Genomic DNA, 27,994 nt, shown 5'->3' on the forward strand with positions numbered 1-27,994 from the left:
AGGAGATGTTTTCAAAGTGCTCAGTAAGGCCACAGGTCGCCTCAGGGAGCCAGGGTCGGATCCATGCCAGAGAGGGGCGGAAGGTGTTGACTAGATGCAAACGAGTCAGCCCCATCGAGGAGCGACAGTGAGGCTGATAACCCACTTTCCACCCGCACAGAGAGGAGCTCTTTATAAGGGCTTTCTGACGGGGCCCCAGGCACCTGAACATGCCCAAAAATAACCCTCCTCTGAGTCCTGATCCTGTGGGCTGTGGCTCTATGCCAACATGTTTCCCCCTTAACAAGCACAACACACGACAGTCTCTCTTCAAGTCATTCATACGAACCAGGACTAATATTTGAGATGGCGGCTTAAATTGAGGATTCATCCAGTTGGCTATCAAAGGAGGGAACTTTTATTTTCAATTGTCAAACGTCCATTTTTTTATTTTTTTTGTATTCCTGCAGGATCAAATCAACAGCTTTTCAGATTTTTGAGTTATATCCTTTTGTTTTAATGTCACCATATACACATAAATATTCAATCCAAGTGACCAACCATTTTTCAGGGTTTAGGTCACCATGACATGATCATTAAAAATCTGGGGAGATGCTGAGAGTCATGAAAAGGAAAAAGAGGTGCAAAAAAAGAAGAAGAAAAGGAGGCCATTGCGTGCTAACTGTATATCATTTTCATGGCAGTGGAAACACTGTCTTGCATTTTGCTTTAAGCGTAATAGTCCCCATTGTAAAGTTTCTTTTCTTTCTCGGAGGGTGCATCCAGATTTATAGTTTGACGGCAGCAACAGATCATAGCACAGACGCAGAACTCTGGCTATGAAAGAAGCTCTTGACATTACAATTGGCAGGGATTTTTGAGTTTGCTTGGTTTTTAATGTTTAATCAGAAAGCATCTTAGGAGGGGAATTATAATGACACAGTAGAACATTTATGCCTTATGTCAGCAAATCATGAGAAATCTTATCTGATTCTCATTACGTTGCTGCTGAGATGTTATTTTTTCTCGGCTTTGCAACCACTAACTTGACATCCTGAAATCATATTTACAAATCTAAAGACCACTCAAATCGTACATCTTGAGAACCAGTTAAGAAGTACACCTGTAGTAAGTTTAGCCAGATTAAGCTAATGCTGGGGGTCAGGAGTTCACCGGTTTTAGGGAATTATTGATAGGAACATATAAGAGGGAGATGGTTTGATTTACAGAAACATATAGACTACTTTTAGAAAAACCGTTGTAGTAGATTGTGTCTCAGAAACTATGTTTTTCCTTCACATTGGGTTTCAATCTTCGCTGTTTCCGAACTCCAGCTTGTCACACTTCATCATAGAAATCTGAAAAATTTCAAAGCTCTTCAGATTCGTGTGATTATTCTCCCAATCTGGTTCCTATTCAACTTACAGCCAACACAACCCCAACAGACCTTTTTTTTTATTTCTAATTGGGAAGTTTTCGGGTTTGGAGGCAGTCCCACTCACTACACCTCTTCCCTTGTGATCAAGCTAATTTAAGGTTCCCTTTAAACTTCTGCATGGTAGGTTGTTTCAAACATCTTCATGCACTGCATGTTTCCAAAACAAAGCACACACAGCACTGTAATTACTTTATGACAATGAACCCAATTAGCCAGCAGTTGACCTAACATCTCAGCTCCACCCAGTCTGAGAAAGGAGCAGCATGTGACATTTAAAACAAAAACAAATGTATACCCATAGAGGATACTTACTGTTAATGATATGTCAGCAGTTTTTCATGCAGGAGGGTGAAATTTGCTGAAGCGAGAGCGGCTAATGTCAGTCATGTTGGGCCCTGTCATTCCTCAAGTGGCCTTTTGCCTGAGAAGCGATAGCCTGAGAAAGGGCAGCAATCTTATCACAGAAGGGAGCATGCAGAGAGGAGAGGATACCCAGACTGCAAGGAAACAGACACAACAGAGTCACATATCTGCAAACTGATTGGATTAAGATGGATGAGATAACTGCGGGAAAACATCTCAGATACTTTGTTAACAAATGTTAAGTTGTTTAAGGCTGTTTTTATAATCAATAAACTGTGCATATGAAAGGACCAATCTTCCTGCCATCATGTTAAACTACACATCATAAGAAATGGATGATACTATACGATACAGTACAATATGATACAATACTATAACATTATATACATTAAGTATGGTACAGTACTAAAAAACTCAATAAAGTGTGCCATGTTACAATGCGAAACAAAAAGATACCATACGATACCATAGGACATGGTACTATACAGGGGCGGAGCATCATCAAGGGGCCCATCTGATAGTCAAATTCACAACTCTAAAACAGCTGATATATTGTCTCCCCTACTTATCAATAAAACACACAAAGTCTCACTTATTGATCCAAGACAGCCCATAAAAGGCAACAGGTTGCTTGTCGAGTCCAAATGTTTCAGCTGCACCGAGGACAGCACACAGCACTCTACTGCATTGATTAATGAATGGTTCAGCACCGACGCCGATGGAAGCGACCCTAACCCTATTAATAACCCTAACCCTAATCATAACCCTAACCTTATTCATAACCCTAACCCTAATCATAACCCTAACCCTAATCATAACCCTAACCTTATTCATAACCCTAACCCTAATCATAACCCTAACCCTAATCATAAGCCTAACCCTAATCATAACCCTAACCTTATTCATAACCCTTAACCTAATCATAACCCTAACCTTATTCATAACCCTAACCCTAATCATAACCCTAACCTTATTCATAACCCTTACCCTAATCATAACCCTAACCTTATTCATAACCCTAACCCTATTCATAACCCTAACCCTAATCATAACCCTAACCCTAATCATAACCCTAACCCTATTCATAACCCTAACTTTATTCATAACCCTAACCCTATTCATAACCCTAACCTTATTCATAACCCTAACCCTATTCTTAACTCTAACCCTATTCATAACCCTAACCCTATTCATAATTTTAACCCTATTCATAACCTAACCCTATTCATAATTTTAACCCTATTCATAACTCTAACCCTATTCATAACCCTAACCCTATGATAGGTTGATATGATTCAATACAATACAATACAACACTATAGGAAACCAAACGAAAACTAAATGAAAGGATACGATACAGTACGTACTGTACTCTACTATATGTACAATATGATAGAATATGAAATGGTACTATGTTATACAATATAATACAATATGATACTGTACAACATGACACGACTCGACACGACACGACACAACACAACATGACAAGACACAATACCATGTGGCTTGATATGATACCATACAATACAGTATAGTAGAATACCGTACATTAAAGTACAGTTCCATACTATACAAAACCACACAATGCAGTTAAGTACAGCAGTCCTACTACAATACAATACAAAACGATTTAAAGCACCACTATGTCAATGAATATCGCTGTGAAGTACAATATCAAGTGAGAGCACGCAGGGCTTTGGACTGACTTTTGCTTTCAGTTTGTTCCTGAAGGTTTATGATGTGATCATTTTTCTTTTGCTCATTTTTCTTAACAATAACATCATTTCGAATATTGATTTTCTTTCTTGCAGGCAACTATTAAAATTAATTTCACAGTGTTATGAAAATCAAGAGGCAGAGGAAGCCGACCCAATGTGGAATTGATTCCTTGTTGGTTCTCTAAAGAGGTCAGCTTATGAGTCATGCTATCAGAAGAAAGAAAACCTAAGACACCAAGTAAACATGGCTTATTGAAAAGGGAATTCAAAATGGGTTGTTTATTTTTCTTGGATGAGAAGGCATAATTATTTATGAAATATATGTCGTTTGAGTATTTTTAAAAGATGAAAGATGAAGTGAGTGCGTCAATCAATAGGAGGTATTAAGATTATGTTGGATAAGCATGGATCAATGACTTGCCACTTTATCTAGACAAAAAACAACAACTTTGGTGAAGCATTTCAGTTTCATGCCAACTCATTTTAGACAGTGGTTAACATCCTCTACTGCCATAAAAACACACAGCAGCACAGTTTGTCTGTCTCAATACTGCGGAGCATTTACATCCTCTGTTATGAGAGCAGCAGTGCTCTGATGCTCAGGCTCTTCAGCATATCTCAAGTGGATGCTGTGTCCATCCTGGGAACTCTAAACAAAGATAAAGCTGCCGCTACTGATGACTGCGGAGCTGCTGGAGCACTAAAGAGAGCTGGGGCGAGGAGGGGGAGGGATGGTTTCAGAGGACGGGGATATGAGGTAAATGCAGGCTGCAGGCTGTAGCTCTGTATCTCTGCGTGAGGATTAACTGATATCAACCCTCTTCTGTCCAGTTTGTTCTGGTCTGAGATAGTTACAGGACAGACAGTATGGATGTCCTATCTGGATGTTATCCCCCTCGAATAACTTTTTGTATCTAGATGAGGGATTCCTAGGGTGTGTAATTCATCAGTCAGTTGAGTCCTCCATTAACTCGCACAGACACACACCCACACAAACACTTACTGCTGAGGAGTACTCATGGAGGATTTGGCTTTGATACATTCAAGTGTTTTATACACTTGTCTGTCTTGCTTTTTTGCTCTGATCTCAGCTTTTATTAGCTTTATTAACACAATAGACAAGTAAGGAAATTGGACATTAAAATATTGCTGGCTACATTAATGAGTTTCAGGCGAGCAGAATTACCCTAACTAAAAGAAATACAAACATTCTATGAGCCTCATTTGGACATTGTGATGCAACATAGAAATAAAACAACAACAGAATACTTTTCACTTCTCCTTTTTCCACAGTGTATTTGCCCTATTCCCAAAGCTCTAGAATAGTATGTTTACCATTAGATGAATATGTAAGTAGCATAACTTACCAAAATACAATGAATAATATAAGTTTTACAACTATTTCAAATTAAATCATGGATATAGTTTAAACAATCACTAATTGTACATTTGTTGAATATTTTTTGGAAAACCTCATATTTGGGGTAACATAGTGTGCTCAGAGCAGAATTCATTTTTATCTGCATTAACATTTTGATTTTTAATGTGAAATGTTTTGTAAAATCTGTGCCTGAATGTGCAAGTTAATCGATAATCCATGATAGTGTCAATTGTTGTATCCTTGTCCTATAAGTCTATTGTACATTTTATATGCCATCCTCTATTCACATTCATGTTTAAAGACACAAGGACTTTTACTACATATGTCCTAATATTTTATGATGAATTCTATTTTTTGCAGTAGTATGATGCTTTATTTTCTCTATAATTTTGAACAACAGGGTTACTATATTTTAACTCTTGGCGCCAGAAGTTTCCTAATGTATGAATAATAACAGACATCAATAAGTCATTTGTTTTACTTAACATCTGTTTTAAGTAGCAGTAGTTCAATATTGATAGAGTTGTGACTTGTCATAAACTGCATTCAAACTGTCCTTGCTTTTCTCCCTGAGGCAGAGCACCTCTTGTTTTATGAATGGATGTTATTTGTTATGACATATGACAGTGCTCTGGTTTATGTCCAGGGACAATCTCCATGGTGACTCTTCTGTGTTTGGACCAAATACAAACCCACCTACCACTCACTGTCCTCCACCCTGATGAGCTTTTGACGACTGAGAGGCACAAATCTTCATGGAAGAGGCTAAATCCACGAGTGACTGCAGCCATGAATAACCTACAATCACATGAACACATATCATCAAAAAACAGCTCGCAGTGTAACCACATCCAGATGGAGTGAGCCGCTTCTTTCCCTCACATTCATTGGCTTCTCTTTCCTCTCAAGCTGCTGTTCATGTGGTCATGTTTTGCACCTTCCCAGCAGCTGGAGAAATGACAGAATGCTCCTCCACCGGATGATGGACTGTTGTATCTCCTGTAGGAAATAAATTACATGATCATTTGACATTTGGCCAGAAGAAAACATTTGGAATAGATACTTCTCAGATGTCAGAAAACTAGTCTATTATTGGTAATAGAAACACAGTAGTGATTATATTTTTTTATATTGATGAATAATTTACCTGGCAATGCCTTTATAAATGTATACTATTAAGATTAATATTTACTTCAAATTAAATTTAAAACACAACTACTTTAATTTGGTCTAAAATCAGTTAAAACCCGAAAGACTAATTTAATGTTTCAAAAAGATCTACCTTTATTTTTACATTTTTATTTATTTATTTTGCGTTGTTGTTGTTATTGTTGTTCCTTTCCTCTCTTGCCATAATAGTAAATGACTTTCTGCAGGCGATGCTCCTAGGCTGTCTACAGTCACCTGTTATCTAAGTTGGTGTGGGGTACACTCAGAGACAGAAAGGTTTTGGAACACTTGCAGTGTTAGTTTTCCACCAGAAGGGCGCAGCATCACACCGCATCACGCATGTGCTCCGGTTTAAATTTGAGTAAGTTCAATAAATAAGGCAAAAATGAAAAGTCTATAAATGACTAATCAAATTAATCTTATGGATGATTGCCATTCTTCTTCAAGATGAGAAAACTGATTTTACGGAAGTGCCGTCTCAAAAAAACAAGAAGGTTGTTCTGGGGTTTACAGAAAACTCATTCCCACCAATCAGTGCCTCATTTTTCCATTCACACAATCCACTGGAGAACAAAAAGTGAGTGGGCCAGCAGAAGTGATAAGTCTCAAACAACCTCATGGTCAGCCTGACTGGTCTCTCTCTGAAATATGAATATGGAACAAAAACATGAGCCTTTTTTAACTCCCTCTGAGATTTGATATATTCTACAGTAGATGAAAAAAAAGTCCTTACACCACAATACTGTGGAGCGTTCCACTCCCCCAATATCAGTTGAAAACCTCATAGTCATATCCAGAGAAAGTAACCTTGATAATGTCGAAGGTGGCATGTTGTTTTATGATAAAAAGATCTCATTACCACTCAAAGCCTGCATTATGAAGGAGTTAGAGAAGTTTGAAAGATGTGGATGTTTACCATTGACTGTATATCAACAACATTCGATTCTCCACTTTTGTCCATAGTTCAAGAAAAAAAGAGGCAAAAAAAAAACGCTGTGACTTTAACTCCTCTATCGAACTGGTGACGTACTTTATGACCCAGAAGCAATTAGGCTGTTATGGCCCCTTCACTTACCAGAACAAACATTTAATTTACGAATAAAGAAGGTAAATATCAATCCAGTCTGTGCAATTCACAGCAGAAATTATTGTTCAAGTATGTACTGAATCAATATTCTACTTGTTTAAGTACAGTATGGGCCTGCTACCTGTCAATGTGTATTTACTGAAACAAGTTTGTACTAAATCAATTATGTACTTAAAGTATGTGCTTACTCAAATTACATGTATCCAGTTAAACTTCCAACAGAGTATTAAAATTACACTTAATCAGATTACTTTTCCCATGTAAACACTTTCTCCTGAGAAAGGTGAGGGTACCACCTTATACCACCGTCCGTTTTTATACATATATATATATATACACACTGAGACCTGAGGGTGTCCTAATATATGCTACACTGTAGGAGTATTTGGCTACATTACATGTGTATTGTTGAAATATTCCTTTATTTCCGTCTCCTCTTCCATTCCTTCAAACTCAGTTTCAAATTTATGCAGTGACTCAGCTAAGTAGTAGTTATAGAAACAGGAAATGACTTCGAGCTGTTCAGTTCTGTCCAATCAAAAACCAAGAAGTATTATCCTAACCCTTTCCATTTTGTGAAACATTGTGTTGTGAAATTTAGTTTTTTTTTGTGAAAGTTGTTTTCTGTAGTGTCATCGTGTTTTGTGAAATGTTGTTGTCCCTTCTGTGATGTCGTGTTTTCTGAAACGTTGTTGAGGAACCATGTCAACAGAGCTGTCAATCATGACGTTTTACCCTCCCCCTTAGCATCAAATAATGTAGTTCTCTAAAATATGAATACTCGCACATAAGTCATCATGATAAGAACTACCTAAAATTTGATGTTGTAATTTCCTAGTTACACAAGTCAGGTCAGCCATGTTTATCAAGGTGGATTATGGATTCCCTGAGGTAATATGGCAATATGATTCATTTCCAGATGACAAGCTGTGGAGGAATAGTGCATAAGAGAAACATATTGAAAACACATGCACATACTTACACATCATAAACAAATTCTTGAAGGGCATTTATTATCTGAATGTGAATGAAAATAGTAGACAATATTGTTTTATTCATGTCTGTATTATGTGATTAACATTTATCTGCCAACAAGTATTAAAGATAATCCAGTTGGTTGGATCATTTGTATACACACTCTTAGTTTAGAGTTCAGTCGGACACGATGGGGAGAAGGTCGGTGGTCAGTCCAGAAATGCTTTCCTCAACCCATCACATCCTTACATCCACAGTCATTGAAGACTGTGTACATTATTTAAGGTGGTTTGGGGAGATCATAGTAGTCGCTGTCCTCCTCAGAGTTTCTTCCTCATCTTACCCTTCTTTTGACCCCCCCGCCCAAACCCTGACTTCTTCACTTCTCCGAGCCACTGTTTGTTCTTGTTACGGACATTTTTCAGTCCTCCGCTCTGCAGGAATTTGTGCTTTTGCTCTTTCTTGCGCTGCTTCAAAATTTGATCACTCGACTTCAGCTCTGAGCGAACTCTGCGGCCATCAGGCGTCTTCTGCAGTCCTACAGGCCTCTGGTGGTTGGGGTTCTGGGAGTTACCGCCACGACGACCACGGCCACGACCTCGCCCTGGAAGATGAAAGACACAGGCAAAAAGATTTGACTAGAGCATCACAGATTGCTTGATAACGGATTGGAGATTATAGACTTGAAATATCAAAAAAATCTGTCTTTTGATCTGAGACAACAGATGCTCCCTTACCTCCTCCTTGCCTTCTTCTGCCCGATTCTCCATCTGACCCTGATCCTCCGTCATCCACTCTGTATTTTTTCTTCCACTCTTCGTAGCTGGCACATTTGTTAAGTGACTCAACTCCTCAGAGATAAAGCTTAGTATAATTAAAGTGAGAAAGAACAGTCAAAGTACACAAGTACACAAATTATGTAGGAAGGATACAAGTTTTTCCTGTTCTTCTTAACACCGATGACCTGTCCACCATCTGTTCTGATCTTCTTCTTCTGGTCCTCCTTTCCTGTTTCTGTCACAAAGCGCTTCCTCTTACGGTCCCTGAAAACAACAGAAAGACACTAAATTATGGTTTGAAGACGGGAGAGTCAGACAGCTGAGGTTACAGAAAGAAAAAAGAGAGAACAGTCTCTGTGAATTAAAAATGTCACCATTTCATTATCCTTTTGTGCTGGTTGAGCCTTGCTCCCTCGTCTCCCATGAGGTCCAGGACAGCCGAGGAGGCCTGCTGTTCAAAGGCAGTGCCCTCTCCACTGAGACTTAACCTAATGTCACACAGAGTCGCATGTTAAAACACAGATCAAACATTTTCTTAATTTCAAGGGAATTTTTACTCCAACACAAAGTCAATGTTGATGTTTTATTCCTCACCCTCTCTCTGAGTTGAAGTCCTTGGGTCTGTACGGGACGTAAAACTCCTCATCTTTACCCGTCTGTTTGCTTCTCTTGTTGTTTGGCCACTCTTCTCTATCTCCCTTCAGGCCTTTTCTTTTTCCTCCTACCACTGAAGAGAACACCTCCTGGTGGACACATGAAGAACTACAAGTCAAAAATGACATCCAGGCTACGAACAAAAAGAGGATTTGCAGCAGTATTTAAGATTACGTAAGTTTGCACACAACATCAAACATGTGGATTCAACACAATGATAAAAAGGATTTTGATTTGAAAACTATTTGATTAGGGGATAAAATTGATTATCTGATCAACAGAAAAATACTTTAACTATTGGTTCATAGTCGTTTTTAGGTGAATTTTTCAAGCAAGCGACTAAAAGAATTGTACCATGTTCTTTGTCTAATTTTAAAATAATATGCATGTCAAATTTACATTACATACATTTGCATATTTTTGGTTAATTTTTCAATAGTAAATAGAAAATAAGTCTTCTGTTGACAAAGTGGGAATTTAGGAGGCTGTGATGGTGAAAAAAAAATGTGTCTACTGTCTGATATTTCATAAACAAGCTGGAGACCATCATCAGCATATTTTATTGATCATTAAGATCTTTTGCAGCCTGCAAGTCTTTAACACATTTTTAGATCCTCTTTAGTTTTAAATTTAATTGATGGTAACACGTTTTGCTCCTCAATTAACAGCTGATTTAAAAAATCACTGCAGGTTTTGGTCCCAGTGGTGAATGTTTGTTATCTGGGTTTTGTTCACAGTGCTCCAAAAGCAGATCTTATGGTTTTGAAAAATAACCATGCAGCTGATGCTTGGTTTCAAGTCATAATGCAACAGAGGAGTGAGAATTTCTTGCCTGTAGAGTGTCATCATCTCTGCCTGTAGTGTCTTCGAAATCATCGTCTGCAGTTGCAGCTTTGGATGGCCCCTTCAGTCGGCTCTCAGCAGCCAGGTTGTCTTTGTGTTTGCTGAATTTGTCCACCAGCCGCGTGTCCTTAGAGCGTTTGGTCCGCATCACCACGCTGGCTTGTGTCTTACTGTTTGAGTTGATTTCAAAAATGGTCTATAAGAGAAGGAAAGAAAAGGTTTTAATGTTTTGCTGCTGTTAACAAGGAAAATGTCACTGCGTAATCCTCTGCTGTAACTCACAGATTTGGATTTGTATCCTTTGATGGCATCCACTATATGAAGGCGTTCCAGTTCCATTTTCTCCAAACCGGACCCTGAAACAACATGAATCAAATCCTGTTGACTCAAATATTCTCTGAGGGTAATCATCTTTGCATCTCCAGAGTTCATCCCCCTCTAAACTGACCTAGTAATGGATGAACAGCCATGTGGGACACATCTGTGCTTTTCACTCGTCTGATGGACTCAGGAGAAGGGTTCGGTCGAGACTTCAGGTACTGCTTGTAAGCATTCTCTGAGATACGGTGCAGGTTTTGCAGGTCCAGGGAGTTCTCGTGAGCTGTGATGAGATTGGAACTTTCGTCATCCAGGATACTCTGTGGGACCCGACCAAACACTCCTTCTGTATCTGGAGGGAAAGGGTTCGAATGTAGGAGGGAAAAAGTAGAGAAAATAGTTGTTTGCAAGCTAACTAGAAAACATAGATACTGAACCAAAGACTTATTCTGCAAAGTCTACCTTTTTCATGTTCAGCTGTGGCAAACTGCACTGGCCTTCCGAGGAAGAGGTGAAGGTCATAAACAAAAGGCATCTCATCCTGACATACCATACTGTAGGCTGTGCCACTGCGTCCAGCACGTCCCACACGACCTGATGGGAGAAGACAAGTAATGACCGATGATCAGATAATCTTTATTTATCATTTCAACCTTCCTCATCTTACATTAAGGAACTCTAATGAGTCTAAATCAAGACAGGGTTCCCACTCTTTTCCAGAAATCATTTTCCAGGACATTTTCATTGATGATCAAGCTGGTACGACAGTCTAAATTTTGTTCCTAATTTAGTTCCTAAACAGTCTGATATGTTCCTCTCAGTGGAAGTCTACATTGAAAGACATGCAATCTATGGCTATCAATGAAATAATCTCTTACAATGCTTAAAAATGATGGCAAATTGATTATAGAAAGATGCAACCACAGATGTACAGCACTTTATTTTATTAGTGCAACGGAGTAACAATGATGGGCAACATCTCAGCTTTCTCTTTTCTCAAAAAATAGAGACGCACTCTGTATTTGAAGGTCTCTAAGAGATTTTAAAAAGTGTAAACTGTCTTCCTGCATGGCGAGGTCTATTGTGATCAGCGATGTTTACAACTTGCAGTTTCTGTGGAGCTGTGTCGCTCTTTTTGTTCCGTTTGTTTTCACAATCTGAACTTTGCACTCCTACTAGCTACAGTACGGTAACTAAGCTCTCAGACTGCACGGAAAGTTGTGAGGCAGAGACCCCCAAGCTCTCTGCCACAACTTTTTAATCGTGTCAGGTCGCACGCAGTCATGTTGGAATAATTTTCCGGGACAATACGTGATTTTCCAGGACATTTTACTTTTTGTCCCATGTTCCAGGTGTTTTCCAGTATTGGAAAACTGGTCAACTGTTTTCCAGGACGCGTGGGAACCCTGCAAGAGCTTCAGTCAGTGTATCAGCCACTCACCAACTCTGTGCAGGAAGAGCTTAGGCTTGGAGGGGAAGTTGTAATTGATGACGTTGTCCAGCAGAGGGATGTCTATACCACGAGCAGCGACATCCGTCACAATCAGCACCATGGCTTTCCGATGCACAAACTTCCCGATGTTGATCTTCCTGGCGGTCTGATCGAGGGCGCTGTAGATGTAGGCACAGTCCATACCTTCTGAGGTGAGCAGCTGGAGAGCACAAAAGTAGAAATTTAAACTCACTACAGCTGATGTTTCAAAGAAATTTAGGACACTTTCACAATAGAGTATTCAGGTGTTTGTATCTCACCTCTTTTACATACTCAACGTGGTGTTTGGTGGCTACAAACACCACTGATTGCTCCTGAGGTTTCACTACGTTCCTAAGCAGATGAAGCAGCAGTGCAGGTTTGTCATCCACTCGCAGATGGAAAAGAGCCAGCTGAGAAGAGACAGGAGGAATTGAGTTTTTGTGGCATTTGAACGTAACGCATCATCTATCTTTACAAAAAATGTCAGACCATTTTTAAGGCTACACAGCTTATGGGAGTTTAAACCCTGAATCATTTATTTTATTTGCACTAGTATATACAACAATTACATAATCCGCATCCAGGAAACATAGCTCAGGTTCATTCTCCCCAGTCTTAAGAACTTTAATGCAGCTTTAAGTAATATTTGAGGTTGATGATCTGTCAACAAAGGTCCTGGAAGGACCTTTTAATGGACAATTACAGGCATTTTTCTTTTAAATGTGGGGATTCTGTCCATCCATCTGCCCTAAGTGTCAGTTCTATAATTGGTATGTCAAAATCCTATAGTAAACCGGGAGCTGGATTTCATTACAGCTTCTAGCTGTAAACCTAGCTCTAGAAATACACATTTGCCGAGCTGAAGTCATTTAATAATCCCCCAAAAATGGAAAATGGAAAATAGAATTATCTATGGCTTTAATGACATCATGATGCAGATTAGTAAAAGATCAGAATTAAGATTTGTCACCTCTGTCCCAAAGACAACTACAAACTAATTTTAAGATAATTCTCTTCTGGATGTTTTTGGATCAATCATTTCTAAATCATTGGAGGAATTTTTTGTTGAGTTAGAAACTCTTAAATTTCAAATTTTCAAATAAACATATTTCTTATGTTAAAGGAACTGTATCCCTCCTTTACCTTGATTTGATCACTGAGCTTAGAGTCCACATCCAAACGGACCAGTACTGGTTCAGTCAGACCTGGAAATTATCAAAGCTTATTCAGTTTGGTCTTAATCAGCAATAAATGACCATAATGACAATATCATAATGAAATTTGAAGACATCTTCAGTTATAGCAGATCCATGTTAAACAGAAGTGACTGTTGATCTCACCTGCTCTGGCAAATTCCACCAGCATTTTAGGCAGAGTCGCAGAGAACAGCAGAGTCTGTCGTGTGTCTGGAAGCCTCCGGATGATCTCCTGAAGCTGCTCAGCAAAACCCATCTCAAACAATCTAAGAGGTAGAAGACACCAATCAGTTTCCACGTCGACTCATCCGAGCGAAACAGAGCTGTGAGATTAAAAAACAGGACACATTTCTCACCTGTCAGCCTCGTCAAACACCACGTACTCCATGCTATGCAGCTTCAGGTTCATCTCCTTGATGACGTGCATTAGACGACCGGGGGTACCGATGATTCTAGGGGAGAGGCGGACAGAAGTCAGGACTACAAGGATACAGAACAGGAATGGGATTGTTAAGCGGGACTGTGATTAAAAAAAAAAAAAACACTCACATGTCGGGGTTTTCATGAAGGGCAGCAAACTGATCGTCCATTCTGGGAGACAGCAGAAGACAAGAGTTACATTTATTCAAGATATTAAAGGACAACTGTATGGATCACAGAAAGCAGACTAAATAATAACACTAATAATAAAAAAAGTCACACACCTGTCTCCACCGAGGATCAAGGCGGTCTTCAGGCCTGTGAATTTTCCCAACTGTAACAACCACAAAGAACACAGTTTGTATATTTCTCAACAGATACAGCAGATGAAAGAAAATGTTGTTTCATCCAACTTCAGCACCAAACTCAACAGGAAGCTCTTCATTTTTCTGACCTCTTTTGTGAACTTCATGGTCTGCAGTGCCAGCTCTCGAGTCGGGGCTAGGATGAGGGCCCTGGCTCCCGTCTGGGCTTGAGGGGCCTTCAGCTTCTCAAACATGGGCACAAGGAAGGCAGCAGTCTTACCACTGCCAGTCCTTGCCATGGCGACCATATCTTTGCCGTCCAAAATCACAGGAATTGTCTGAAGTGGTTGAAGAGAAGGATTAAAAATGAATGCTGAGCTGTCAAAATTCAAAATGTTTTATCACAGGATCCTGACCTACCCTTCTCTGGATGGGAGTAGGGACTTTATAACCCTTCTTCATGACTCCTTTATAAACGGGGTAGCTGAGACCTGCAGTCAAACATAATATGGTTGAACACTACAAATACATAGATTACAAAAAACATTGGTTATCAGTCTTTTCTTTGAGCTCTGAATCAAGTCCTACCCATGGACTGGAAGCCTCCAGACTTCTTCTTCTTCTTGTTTTGAGCTCTGACCAGCTCCCTGGTGTCAGGCTCCACATCAGACAGGTGACCTGAGGTAGCAGGGAACCCAGGCAGCTTTCTCCCAGCCTGAAAGTCAAATAAGAAAACACAAGAAAAAGCTATTAATTACAAAAGAAATATTCCAAAAATACATTATCCACTGTTTGTATCAATGCACTGTAGTAATAATTTAATGAATCTCATCAAATGATGTTTCACACGGTTGAACAATAATTGCGACATCCTTAAAAAAGTTACACTATTCACAAAGTAGCTAATGTGTAAAGCGGTCAAATATTATATACAAGTGTTGATCTTTAAGAACTGTATTAAGATTTTAATTCATTCAGGCCCAACATCCATGATGTATTCAGAAGTAAAACACACTTGAGTGGAGATGTTTAGAGGTGGACTGCCTGGCAACTTTTGTCAATTTTTTTGTTCACAAACGTACAGTTTTATACACAACGGCAACTCAGAAAACACCACGGCATTGTCCAAACCGGAAGAAGTAGGTACCCTAGGGAAGTTGCCAGTGTTTACTGATTTGCCGTTGTGTTGTTGGAGTTGCAGTAGTGTTTTCTGATTTGCAGTAGTGTCTACTGATTTGCCGTTGTCTTTTCTAGTTGCTGTTGTGTTTTCAGAGTTGCCGTTGTGTTTTCGGAGTTGCCGTTGTGTTTTCGGAGTTGCCGTTGTCTTTTCTAGTTGCCTGCCGTTGTCTTTTCTAGTTGCCGTTGTGTTTTCGGAGTTGCCGTTGTCTTTTCTAGTTGCCGTTGTCTTTTCTAGTTGCCGTTGTCTTTTCTGAATTGCCGTTGTCTTTTCTGAGTTGCCGTAGTGTTTCTGGAGTTGCAGTAGTGTTTACTGATTTGCTGTTGTGTTTTCTGAATTGCCGTAGTGTTTTCTGATTTGCCGTTGTGTTTTCAGAGTTGCCGTTGTGTTTTCAGAGTTGCCGTTGTGTTTTCAGAGTTGCCGTTGTGTTTTCGGAGTTGCCGTAGTGCTTTCAGAGTTGGCGTTGTGTTTTAAGAGTTGCCGTAGTGCTTTCAGAGTTGGCGTTGTAATTTCAGAGTTGGCGTTGTGTTTTTAGAGTTGGCGTTGTGTTTTCAGAGTTGGCGTTGTGTTTTCAGAGTTGGCGTTGTGTTTTCAGAGTTGGCGTTGTGTTTTCAGAGTTGGCGTAGTGTTTTCGGAGTTGCCGTAGTGCTTTCAGAGTTGGCGTTGTGTTTTCGGAGTTGGCGTTGTGTTTTCGGAGTTGCCGTAGTGCTTTCAGAGTTGGCGTTGTGTTTTCAGAGTTGGCGTTGTGTTTTCGGAGTTGGCGTTGTGTTTTCGGAGTTGCCGTAGTGCTTTCAGAGTTGGCGTTGTGTTTTTAGAGTTGCCGTAGTGTTTTCAGAGTTGGCGTTGTGTTTTTAGAGTTGGCGTTGTGTTTTTAGAGTTGGCGTTGTGTTTTTAGAGTTGGCGTTGTGTTTTCGGAGTTGGCGTTGTGTTTTCGGAGTTGGCGTAGTGTTTTCGGAGTTGCCGTAGTGTTTTCAGAGTTGGCGTTGTGCTTTCAGAGTTGGCGTTGTGCTTTCAGAGTTGGCGTTGTGTTTTCGGAGTTGGCGTTGTGTTTTCGGAGTTGCCGTAGTGTTTACTGAATTTTCCGTTGTGATTTGCTCTTCAGGGCCACCGTAGTTTTAACATCAAGGTAACATTGGAAAGGAAGAAATCGTTGAAACAGATAGATCTGGAAAGCAGGTGCTTACAACAGTTCCATTGTGCTTGTTAATGGCCGAGGTGACGGCCAAACAAACATTATTCCTAACAGTATACAGACGTGTTTTGCCATCACCTCTGAAAACTGACACTATCACACATTTACATTCTTATTTCTCTCGATTTTAGAGGGCTCATGAATATACACAGAATACATAAATATTTCAGGGGGCATCCGGATTTGAACCGGGGACCTCTTGATCTGCAGTCAAATGCTCTACCACTGAGCTATACCCCCTACTCCTGCATATACCACGGAGAAAACCTGTAGTATAACCCAGCTGTGGCTGAAGACAATGAGTTGGGCCCTGATAAATACAAAATATCATGTTTTTCCTTGTTGTAAATTACTGTTACTTACAGAATCATCGTCTTTAACTTCAGCAGCCACCTCAAAGTCTCCACTGTCAGAGTCAGCCTCCGGCTCTCTGTTCCCGGTGTGTCTCTTCCTCTTCGTCAGTTTTTTCTTCTTCTGCGCCATCCTGGAGCTTCGATTCCGCTTTAGCTCGGAGTTCGACAAAGCTAAATGTAGATGTTGTGGAATAAAGGAGGCAAAAACTAGTTTCTAACACAGCTTCTGATACCTCAACGTACAACAACACGGTGAGCAGACATGTTGGAAACACGTGTAAACGTCGTCTTCTTCGTTTTTCTACTGCTTCTTCTTCCGTTCGTATGACCGCAGCTGGTACGTCACTTCACCTCAACACCGCCACCTGCTGCCTCCACATGGAAGTCTACTTAGTTCTGCATATTTTCCTCCTCCTCCACCACTGTCTCTCTTGGGACATTTTGTGGTGTGCTGTGTAATTTCTATTATCTTAAAAGCCTTACAACCAAGTTTCTGATGTAACAATATCTCATTTACTTACAGCGGATTTGATGAACTATACTTCAAAGCCAATGTTGCAGCAGCTCAATCCAACCATTAAACTCAATTTTACGGTTTTACATTTTCCATCCTCCACAAAGCCAAAATTATAGTTAAGAGGAGAAGACTGATTGTTTGCTTAGAATCCATATGCTTTAGTGAACAGGAAGAAGAGAAGCAGTTTTCTCAATCTGTTTTAGGGTATATTACATATCATTGACAAATCAATTTTTGTGACATTGTTTCTTAAATGTTCAAGGTTTAACATTCAAGAAAGCTTTATTGCCAAGTGAGCTAACACACACAAGGAATTTGACGTGGTGAATGGAACACTGGTACTTAAGACAGTAAGGATACAACAAGACAGTAATGGCAATAAATATATAAACCTAAACACAAATCCAAAAATTCAAAATAAAAATAAAAATACTATCTGTACAAAAATATTGTGATATTTTAGATCCAGAGAAAATGTGATGTTCAAAGAACAATTAAAAAAATGCAAATTTTCCAACCTTTTGTCCATCAATGAAACATTCACAGGAGGTGAGTTACCTCTAAAATCTTTATGGCAGCATCTTTATCTCTTTCTCTAGTCAGATCATCTAAAAGCAAAAGATACAATAGGCACCATTTGTCTCCATAAATCCCTGCATGCATATTTGTTCACATTTAATCAAAATGTGTGACTTCTTTGATTGTTTTTGTACATGTTATGACAGCAAGAACTGTCAGTACACGTCTTTCAGTTCAAATACTAACACAGCCCTGTAAACCCATTTTAGGGTCATTAGGTCAGGCCTTTTTTTACAAAAAATAATCTGTAGTATGTTTTAGTTTGACCCAAAGTCAGAAATATCATCGTCTCTGGAGACCTCCCAAAAATATTTTTAAGCATGTATGTCTGGGAAAAGTGAAAGGTATTAGCATTGTCCTCTAATGCCGTCATTGTGATGACTATATGTTTATATAACTCATAATTCATTGGCCCAAAGAAGAGATAAGAGCTTTTCTTTTTGTTGCATAACTTTTCATGAAGTGACGGTTCAGGACATTTTGGCAGGCAAAGCTTACCCATCCATGCAACAACTGTCACACTTATGCTACTGGAAGCCTGGAATATGCTACAAGATTTCTCTTAGAACAGATTTCACTTTTCACAAAAAACAAGAGCTTACAGTAAGCTACATTTCAGCAATCATTATGCACCTTAAAAATACAAGTCTTCCATCTGAAATATATGTATTTTTATTGCACAATTGCCATAACACTGGGAAAAGTGATGTAAAAAATCAAAATACAATTTGTCATTCCTTGTCAAATAATAGCATGATGTTGGTGACGCAACAAAGAAAAGAAACCCCTCCCTCCATTCATACATGTTGCCCTGCAAAGGCTTATGTAGAATATCCCTGCTCTATTGCGTTTAAATTAATCTTGCACAACCAGTTAATATCAAAAAGATCAAATCTTTTTTGTAGTACTTTTGTCTGGCCTCTAATAATCCAAGCCTTCACCTTTATTGCGTTTTGATTTTGTAGAAACTAAAAGTCAGTGACATATCTCAGATGTGGTTTGATTAAAATGTGAAGCCAGCTGCTGCTAACGAAAACAGATGCTGGATACATGGAAAATAATAGTGAACTCAGAGATGTACAGTATGCTTTAGAACGATTTGAATTGTGTTTTTACCATCTTTTTTTATAAGCATTGTGTCTTTTTTTGATCCCATCCTAATGCCCATGTTTGTTATTGTGTGTGAAATCAGAGAAAACCAACAGAAAATGTTTAACGCTTACAAAAAAAGGGATAATATTCCACATTCTCTGTTGCCCAGTGTGTCTGCAACCCGCATGACTTTTCCCATTTTGCTCCGAAACTTTTTGTTGTGTCTAAGCTGCCACCGTTTAATTTTTTAAATCACCCAGTTGAAATGTGTCCTTTGGATGATAACGCTGACACTAATATGGCAGCCAAAACGTGCTCGGCGCTGTTTGAAGTCAGTGGGCTGATGTACAGTAAATAAGTCAACACCATGGCAACAGCCCTCTAGCTAATGCCATTCATATTCCCTCACAGAGCCGGCGGCCTGGAGCCAAATCTGTTCAGCTGAGAGCTGAGCGAGCGAGGTTTACATGCAGACAAAAAAAAAAGGTGCAGCGAGCCACCTATAGGATTTTGTTCTTAAGGTGATTTAAGTGATAAAGCCTGAGGGGGATTAAGACATGAAGCCAGCAGGGATGGCATGGTTATGCTGGTTTGGACCTGGCAGTCAATAAACTGTCTGTTTTGGCATCACAGAGCTATCAGGTCAGCCTCTTAACTCTCTGTCTCTCTGCTTTGTGGAGCCCTCATGTTGAAATCATGATCCTGAATCACTGCTGCATGCACACATGATGTGCAAGAGGCCGTTTACTTCTCTCATGTCGCTTATAATTTATAAGTTAGGGCTTTTAATGATTCGTCCATGTGTATCATAAGTTATGAAAGGCTGGATTGTGCTTCACCTCTTACAAATCCCCTGAGAGCCCTGTCGTTGATTTCCCTATAAGATCCATAAATGACAAACATACATAGATTTATGAGGACTAAATGTAGGCCAGGGGACATATAGCAGAGAATCTATGATAGAAGCAGAGTGAGTGATAACATAGCTTTAGATACGCTGGTTGATTTAGCAGTCATCGCATTAATGGGCGCTGAATGAAAGTCATTAGGAAAACAGATGTCAACATGTCTCAGGTTGGATTTTTATAAAGATCTACTCCAGCAGACTGCTAGTGTGTGTGTGTGTGTGTGTGTGTGTGTGTGTGTGTGTGTGTGTGTGTGTGTGTGTGTGTGTGTGTGTGTGTGTGTGTGTGTGTGTGTGTGGCAGATGCTGCTTCCTCTAAGCCTTGGAGATTGAGGGGAATGTTTAAATTAAGAGATTATTGAGCTGATGGTTTGTAAAGCTAAGCCTTTAAATGGGGGTAGCAGTTAAATATTATTCCACTCTATCTGTGTCGATTTAATTATTTATCAACCGTTCTCTATAAAAAGGCTGGCCATGGGTTCAGTGGACCTTTTAAAAATAGTCCAAACATCCAATTAGCATTGCTGCAGCAACATAAGGGCAGCCGTGTCCCTCCAGCGAGCCTTCAGATGCTGGTTTTGATTTTCCATGCCAGACGCTGAACATCCAAGGGGCAAATTAATCTCAGAGATCTGATAACAGCCCCTTCAAATAGTTTGAAATGGCAGCATGAGAGAAAATATTAGCTTTGGAGTTGCAGCCCATGAAAGATTATTTTCTAATTGTGAGATGTGAGATGAAGTCTGAATGTTTTAAAGTGCCCTTTTCAGCGCTGTAAAAACATTTCTGTTACTTATTTAATTTCTATTTGGAAAAAAAGTCTCCTAAAATGTGCAACAGTATTGTGATTCTTTTTACATCAAATCTTTATTTCAGTGTATATGCATATTTTTTACTGAAACAGACTTATTAACCACCTAATACTAACCTGTCTGTATTCATCACATCCATATCCATGAATACAACACACACACACACACACACACACACCCACACACACACACACGCGCGCGCACACACACACACACACACACACACACACACACACACACACACACACACACACCGATAAGTACCTCTTTTATCTGCCAGCATTTTACAAATTAGTTTTCTTACGTATGCCCACTGCACACATTATTAAAACTGTAAATTTCAACATCATAACAAAGGAGCATTCATTATTATCATTCCTGTTGGGCATCGGAAGGAAGTATAAGTGATTGGTGGAGTTGTAAAAAGTCATTCGGGCTATGAAATTGATCTATTTCTTTCAAAATGACAAACTTTGTCTTTTTGGAGCTCAAATTCCTAAATGTAGGCACTGGATTGAGACACTTTTTGTTTATTGTTGCCAATAGGTCCCACAGCAGCTTTCTGTCGCACCTTAAGGAAGAGACCAATTCAGAGATACTTTACTCTTACTGTAATTCAAATGCCAGGAATTCCCACATGTTGAGCCACACTGTCCAGATTTGTAATCTTTCATTTTTCACGTTGTACTTCATTGGTCCTTCCTGTAACACTATAAAAAGAATATTCAGAGTCCATACTCTAAACTACATGAGACATATGGATTCCAGAACACATTAAAAACAAACCCTCAATTTTTTCTGTAAGGTTGGGCAACACCATAAACAAAGCCATAACACTTCTTTTTACTACTATTTACAAGAGTATATAATCAACCAGTCATGTCCAGGGGCTGGCCTCAGATGGCATGGCCCTACTCTAAAGAAATGTGTCCACTAACCATATTTTATGAATTGGCAGCACCCACAGCATCAGTTTCAGTGCACTTCCTGCCAGCACTTACTGTTGCTATAGACTAAGAAAGTTGCATCATGGCACTATTGTTTCTGTCAGTGTTTTAAATTGCTGTGTGAGTTTCATATTTACTTTTGTTCAAGAAAATTGTGCAAAGAAAATGATAACAATGGAAATGAACCATGTTTCAGCATTAGCAGCAGCTCTGGAAACTGAACGATGGAAAAAATGAGTCTGGTTAGTCTGGTAAGTCACAAGGATGACAAAGTTGATGACTGAAGTCCAGCCCCAGCTTGATTCTGATTGGCTAGTGAGAGAGAACAGACGTTTATAAGCGTTGCAGTGTTCCAGAAGTGAAACTATTTTGAGCTATGAGCGCTGTGAGTGCACAGATGACATATAGCGGACACTGAGTGTGTTCTGAACTGCGCTGCCATTGCAAAAAAACGCTGTTAGTGGACACAGGCCCTAAATCTGATTTGCCATCTAAGGTGCCACCCCATATATGGGTGGCACCTAAATATGCTTGACTTTATGTATATCAGAGGAGACTCTTAGGTTGAACCAGCTCATTGGGCTCAGTTAAGACAGGCTAGTGGTAGATTCTCTTTTATTAGTATTTAATAATGTGGATTTTGGAGATACATCTTCTTTTTCAGTCCATAAATTAACAATCAAATATTTATTCGGTTAAACTATTGAGATGTTTTTGAATAATAATTCCATACACAAAACAACATATCTTAACATCAGTTTTGTAAGTAGAGATTAATAATGTAAAGGAAAACATAATACACAGACATGTGCATGTAACGGGGCCAACCCATTCAAAAAGTCTGGACACGCCCCTGCAACCAGTATCCATGATGAAGCTGTGAATAACCTGCACAAGAAGATAATATATCTTAAGGCAGCTTAGGAATGGGGCAGAGCCTGGTCTTGGCCTAAATGAGCTTGCATGACACTGTGAATGTGATGGTGCCACCCCCAGTGACAGCAGCAGATGGTGAGAGGGGCCACAGGCTTTATCCCGAGGGCCCCTGGTGCAGGAACACAGAGCAGCCATGCTGAAAATACAAGGCCACTGATTGGACTGTGCCTCTTGAGATGCCACAGGCTGATAAGACGCTGAGAGAAGCAGCGCTTACATGCTTGAGAAGAGATATAATTATGTTAACCCTGTAGATTCGCTGGGCCCCTGCTCTCGTCCATCATGGCAGACATTGTGGCTTCATAGGTCAGTAAATGAGAGGTCTTACCAGGACATTTTAAGGGGTTGCAATCTTTAAAAAATGTTTGCAGGAGATATCAGCACGACATATTTATGATTCATTTTAGCCTTTTGGAATTTTTATACCTGTAACTCACAGAATTTTTGAGCTGGAGTTCTCAAATTTTGCACATAGTATTCATATTTACTACAAATGTACCCAATTCAAACTGAACCATATAGGTCTCATGAGTTAACATTATGTCAGATACATGGTGTTCCTTTGGTAACAAGCAACCCCACTGTTGCAGTAGGTTGTAACACATGCTGGAGTAAGTGGTAATAATTAGACAAAAGAAGCAAAAACAGAAACCACATCATGTGATATGCTTCAAAAAGAGGTTTAAAAGCACAATCCATAACACTGTCTCTCTCCCTCTGTGAGCGACCACACTTTAATCCACTCTCTCATTGAAGGGGATATGTGTCTGTGTGCAAGGGTGTGTGTGTAAATCAGTCTACAAGAACAAACTTCCTTAAAGGTTTCATATCATATTAATATATTCAGATAACTACGTAGCTGTATAAGAAAATAAGATTTGTATACTGAAGTTGGGTTTCTATTTATAGCTGTTACCATCATAGCTCAGATCAGTAAAATGTGATTGATGAAGTCCTGTGACCTGGAGAGGACATGCATCAGTATTTTGTTAATGTTCTGATAACCGCCAAGTTATTAGGCAGTACATAATGTTTGAGTTTGTATTGTAGTAGGTAGAATGTTGGTATGTGGTTTCAGACACGTAAATACTGTATATTGTATCAGAAATAGACGACATGACAGCTCTAAAAAGTGAAACACAAAATCTTTGGAGCTCCTGCTTCTGACTGGCTGCAGTATAGGTCATAAACAAGCGGCAACCTCCGGTCTCAAACTATAAAGCCCATGCGGAAGTGTTATAAACTGCAATTCATCAAGAATCCGCTTGAGGCTGGCTGCAGAAACACCGGAAACCACATAGACATGAATGGAAAAAAGACGATCTTTGCAGCATTAATAAACATGTTTATAGCCTGGTTCAAAAAACATCTTGGCCCTACATAGCTAATCTCTCTCGGCACACACTGTACAGGGGGGAGAATTTTTTTCTAACGCAACGGTTCAGAAGATATTAAGATTACGATTTTTTGCCCAAATAAGGACATGACCGACTTGACTCCAGGTGGGAACACATAGTTGTTGGCTAGGAGGCTCAAACTCCGCCTCTATACGTCACACTATGCATAGTTGAGTTCCGCATTTCCAATATGTCTGCCACCGTCAATTGGCTTCAAAACAGCACTCAGGAACAGATGGGTGACGTCCCGGATATTATATATATAATATAATATTATTGTATTTTATACAGTCTATGGTCATAAAGGCAAATTCATCTGTGATACAAATGGGACTCTGTGAGCTATACTAATTTTTCTTGGCTACGGTTTCTGTCATTTTATGTTGCCCTTTATTGTGAACCAATCAGAGCTGCTTCTTTTTTTCAAACATTAGCTGGTGTAGCACTGTTAGTTCTTCTTTTCCACTGCCTTGGAATTATGACAAATTATAAAAATCAATAAAATGTCATTTGTTCTACATAACAGGAGGGTTGTATCACTTTTTTGAGCCATCCCACCCCGTCAGCTATTTTTTAACTAGCTGTATAAGCATTGTGGTTTGAAATTAGCAAGGATATAAAGCTTCACATTTTGCCCAAGAAACTCAAGTTTAATTTGATATGTGTCATATGATTTTATCTGCAATAGTATAAGAAATACACGAAATAAAGTCTTGGTCAAAAAATTACTTTCTTACCTCAAAATCAGTTTATAGAAACTAGTTGCACCTGTTTCCAGCCTTGAAAGGATCAAGGATGAAGTAGTTAAACACTGAAATAATCATGTGACTCCTATGCTATCCCTGATTGCTGGAAAATGTGGTGATACAACTCTCCCCCTGTTGCAACCATAAACGATCTCCCCTACAGCATTAAAAGTGCACTGAAATCTAACTGGGCACATATTTGTCTTTAAAGAAAAATTGGTGTGTATTTGTGAATTTGTATAATAAATGAGCGTAAGGAAAGCTGTTTATATGCAATTCTTCTTAAAAATGCTGTGAACATAATCTAAAAAGCAATAAAGAAAAATTCAAAAGTGCTTACATTTTCACAACTGAAGCTAAGCTGTTTGCTGAGACATCCCCTCTGCTGTATAAGGAAAATCCAGCTTTGCGCTCCCTTTAGTGTAAAAGTGCAGAGGCACATACATCCGGTCAAACTTTCAATTACTAATATTCTGGGTGCTAAAAGGCAGTTTCCCTTCTAGTTAATCTTACAGCAAGTGCCAGCATTAAGGCGATAATCACAGTAACATGTGACAAAAGCACAAAAAAATCCCTCTCCAGAGAAGAAAAACAGACCTCTGAGGATTTTTCCAAGAAGCCAAATCAGTCCCTTAAAGTGAAGTCACAACCTCCATGTAGTTTCTAGACTTTGTTTTGATTCAGCTGCATATAGCCTGCAGAAATTCCTTCCATGGTGTACAGTATTGTGGTCAAACACTACTGGATTACTGCTCATTAACTGTGCAGAAAAAGCCGCTGGGCTGTGATTAATACACGAGACTTAATGGCCATTTCCAGTTTCATCTCCTCTCCACTTTTTCGGGGAAGGTTATGTGCGATGACAGATGCCCAGAATTAAAGCCTACAGAGCAGAATTAACTTTTCATGCGTTTCCTCCTCACATCCTTGTTGTTACTTTTTGGTCGTTGCTTGCACGGCCTCAGGCTCGTTTCTTCTTCTGGTGTCTTAATTGCAATTTCATCAAGAATTTAAAGCCTGTGTAGCCCTCCCCATTCTTGTCACTGTCACTCCACAACTATAGCCACCGCAGGGTACTTCAAGGGTATTTAAAGCAGCTATTGTGTGTCATAAGATAAGTCAGGAGCAGCTTGGGAGGACTCACTTTCATCATTGTAAGGACTGCCGGACCTCCTTTTCCCCCTCCGAATCCATCCGTCTCTTACTTTCTCTTTCATGGCTTTATCACTCAAAGGCTCAGCAGCTCAGCAGAATATAAATGAATAAGGGCTGTAGGATGGGGAAACAGAGAAGAGGTCAGGACAAAAATTGCATGCACACATCAGCAAGTGCTTGTTCTTTATCCTTTGCACTATGCAATTTACTTGTGTAGATGCAATATGAACATTTCACATTATAGATTCATCACACATGTCGTGACAAATGGGAAGCTCGAGTTGTTGAGTAGAGCGTGTGCATGAGAGTGTGTTTTTGTGAGTGTGGGTGCTGAAATGTAATTTTAATTTTATAATCAGTATATCACTTAAGATAAGCCCTGTTTTATGAAGAGGGTGGATGTTAAAGCAAGTTTGACATCAAGACAAGTAGGATTATTTTTCACTGGCAGCAACTGAAATCAATACACTGGAACAAATCCAATTTAAAGCAAATATAATAGACTGTATAAACAGTAGATGTTGTCATTGGGACATTAAATTATTCATTTGTGGGCCTCCAAATTACTATTATGGTCATCTCCTTGTCCTTTTTTTGGGAGGAAGAATAGGCCATGTTTGGACATTTGTATCAGGAGTAAAGCAAGGGGCTCGCTAATGCTTCATTATCAAAGTTGTATGGTTTAGGCTACTTGGGAGTTGGCTAACATGCATCTTGCTAACCTACATATTCACTGAGAGAGTGCAGTGGAACAACAACAGGTACCAGGTAGCTTTGAAAACTATTATTTTCTTTACTACAGTTTGACTTTTCTCAGCATGGAAAAGACAAACACAACCTTTCAACAAAGGTATGGATTTCCAGAAATAATCAGCTAACGATTAACACACAGATCAGTGGCACGTAATACGGCCATTGGTATGCTACAAGGTGGTCAGGTCTAGCTACATATAGCGGCCGCTTGACCAGTATACTGGGTAAGCACTGCCAAATTGCATTCTAGTGTGGTTGCTAGCATTGACAACTTACAGCAAGTTGGTTATAGTTTCAAATCCCAGCAGTGCATTCCCATTTGGATATATATTGTTATTGTTCAGGTTTCTCCCTTAAATCCAGACATACCAAGAAACAAACATGCATACAATCATATATACCAGCATATGCATATTGTATAGTTAAAGCTCTTCTGAGGAGTTTCTAGCTGGTCCTGAAACAGGCTAATATTAAGACGGATGCCTCTTTATGACCTAAAAAAGCACTGCATGCTGATGATACAGCCCTTTAATTCTTGATGAGTGATATATTTGGCTGTTAAGAGAGAGCAGGATGATACTTTTTTTCCAAGAAACACTAACTACACAGACACAGGACAAAATGAGCAAAAAACACTTTGCCCACAGGTGATGCAAAAAAATCAGCCTAAACCAAGAGTTCCTTACTGGAGCTTTAAGAAATAACAAACACTAATAAATAAAAACATATATGTAAACGTGCATACATACTAATGTCTTTCTTACCTACATGCTAAAGCAAATATATTAAACACCATACTATCATATTCTGTTGCAAATATGAACACTGATACCTAACACCTAATGTGTGTGTATGTCAATACTCAAAACATGTTCCTACCTCTTTACTACTTAAGTATTCACTTAAGCATAGACTTAGAAATAAACAAAATTCTTAAGCCCATATTGACATACACATGTGAAAACCAACATACTGAAGTAGACATTCTTATGTACTTGAGCTTTTGAACTTAGGTATACACTCAACTAAAAGATGACTTATATTTCTACTTCTTTAAGTGTATACTCAATCAAGTACTTACTTGGTTTAGGACATTTTCACTATACATATATAATTAAGGACATACTTAAGTAGAAGCCTTCAGTACACACTTGGTTAAGTACACACTTGAGCAAATACATAATTAAGTGCCTACTTAAAGGCACTATGAGGAGTCTTTAACTAATTTTGAAATAGGATCACTTTTATACTGACCTACATAGTAAAATGAGATCATCAGTAAAAGATTGGTTATTCCTTTGTTCTTAGATTTTAGCTCCTGAGTTCAGGTA

General features: G+C 39.2%; 1 protein-coding gene and 1 non-coding gene across 2 annotated transcripts; both read right to left on the reverse strand.

Moving 5' to 3' along the window:
• Nucleotides 1-8,129: 8,129 nt before the first annotated feature.
• ddx54 (DEAD (Asp-Glu-Ala-Asp) box polypeptide 54) lies at nt 8,130-17,140 on the reverse strand. Its single transcript, XM_034709617.1, has 20 exons — nt 16,836-17,140; nt 14,692-14,818; nt 14,524-14,594; nt 14,253-14,441; nt 14,083-14,132; nt 13,928-13,969; nt 13,735-13,830; nt 13,523-13,644; nt 13,326-13,387; nt 12,461-12,592; nt 12,150-12,360; nt 11,171-11,302; nt 10,839-11,060; nt 10,673-10,746; nt 10,380-10,586; nt 9,488-9,636; nt 9,268-9,381; nt 9,047-9,157; nt 8,852-8,937; nt 8,130-8,718 (listed from the first exon to the last, which is right to left on the reverse strand). The coding sequence occupies exons 1-20, from the start codon at nt 16,953-16,955 to the stop codon at nt 8,435-8,437; spliced, it is 2,601 nt and encodes an 866-aa protein (XP_034565508.1). The 5' UTR covers nt 16,956-17,140; the 3' UTR covers nt 8,130-8,434.
• Nucleotides 16,641-16,712, reverse strand: trnac-gca. Its single transcript has one exon. It is a non-coding gene; the product is annotated as a tRNA-Cys (tRNA).
• Nucleotides 17,141-27,994: the final 10,854 nt, after the last annotated feature.

The sequence above is a fragment of the Notolabrus celidotus genome, chromosome 19, assembly GCF_009762535.1.
Source record: "Notolabrus celidotus isolate fNotCel1 chromosome 19, fNotCel1.pri, whole genome shotgun sequence".
Classification (NCBI taxonomy): domain Eukaryota; kingdom Metazoa; phylum Chordata; class Actinopteri; order Labriformes; family Labridae; genus Notolabrus; species Notolabrus celidotus.

Coding starts and splice junctions, on each gene's coding strand:
- ddx54 (XM_034709617.1), bottom strand. CDS start 16,955: ATGGCGCAGAAGAAGAAAAAACTGACGAAGAGGAAGAGACACACCGGG. Junction 13,831..13,927: donor CTTCATGAAAACCCCGACAT/GTGAGTGTTTTT, acceptor CCTCTCCCCTAG/AATCATCGGTACCCCCGGTC. Junction 9,382..9,487: donor GACTTCAACTCAGAGAGAGG/GTGAGGAATAAA, acceptor GTGTGACATTAG/GTTAAGTCTCAGTGGAGAGG.